Source organism: Antrostomus carolinensis, unplaced genomic scaffold (genome assembly GCF_000700745.2).
Source record: "Antrostomus carolinensis isolate BGI_N321 unplaced genomic scaffold, ASM70074v2 scaffold26937, whole genome shotgun sequence".
NCBI lineage: Eukaryota > Metazoa > Chordata > Aves > Caprimulgiformes > Caprimulgidae > Antrostomus > Antrostomus carolinensis.
The window spans coordinates 3,464-3,764 of NW_010328487.1; the positions used below are offsets into that span (position 1 = coordinate 3,464).

Consider the following 301-nt stretch of genomic DNA (forward strand, 5'->3'; position numbering starts at 1 on the left):
CCGGGAGCCTGGGGCAGGCCCAGCTTACCAGCCTGCATGTATTTCTCCAGCTGTTCCCGTCGCTGCTCTACCTCTGCTGGGGTGAGTGTGAAGATCTTCTTTGGAGGAAAGGCTGGGACCACATTAGCGCCATACTCTTTCCTTAGCTAGGAAGAGAGCAGAGTGCTGAGAGAGCCTCCAGGGAGATGGTGGCTGCTCTGACCCCCCACCCCAGCTGATTTCCAGGGCCCTGGCAAGGGGAGCGGAGAGCTCGCCACTGTTCCTCCTCTGAATGGGCAGCCAGCAGCTTGAGAGAGCGCAG

At 60.1% G+C, this 301-nt stretch overlaps 1 protein-coding gene across 1 annotated transcript in view; it reads right to left on the reverse strand.

Moving 5' to 3' along the window:
- The window catches only part of SNX17 (sorting nexin 17), a gene marked incomplete at its 3' end in the record, with an annotated part of 4,680 nt that overhangs the window by 3,399 nt on the left and 980 nt on the right, over positions 1-301 (reverse strand). Inside the window, exon 2 of the mRNA XM_010172275.2 lies at positions 29-146. Coding sequence (XP_010170577.2) covers positions 29-146 — 118 coding nt within the window. The remainder of the gene's footprint in view (positions 1-28; positions 147-301) is intronic.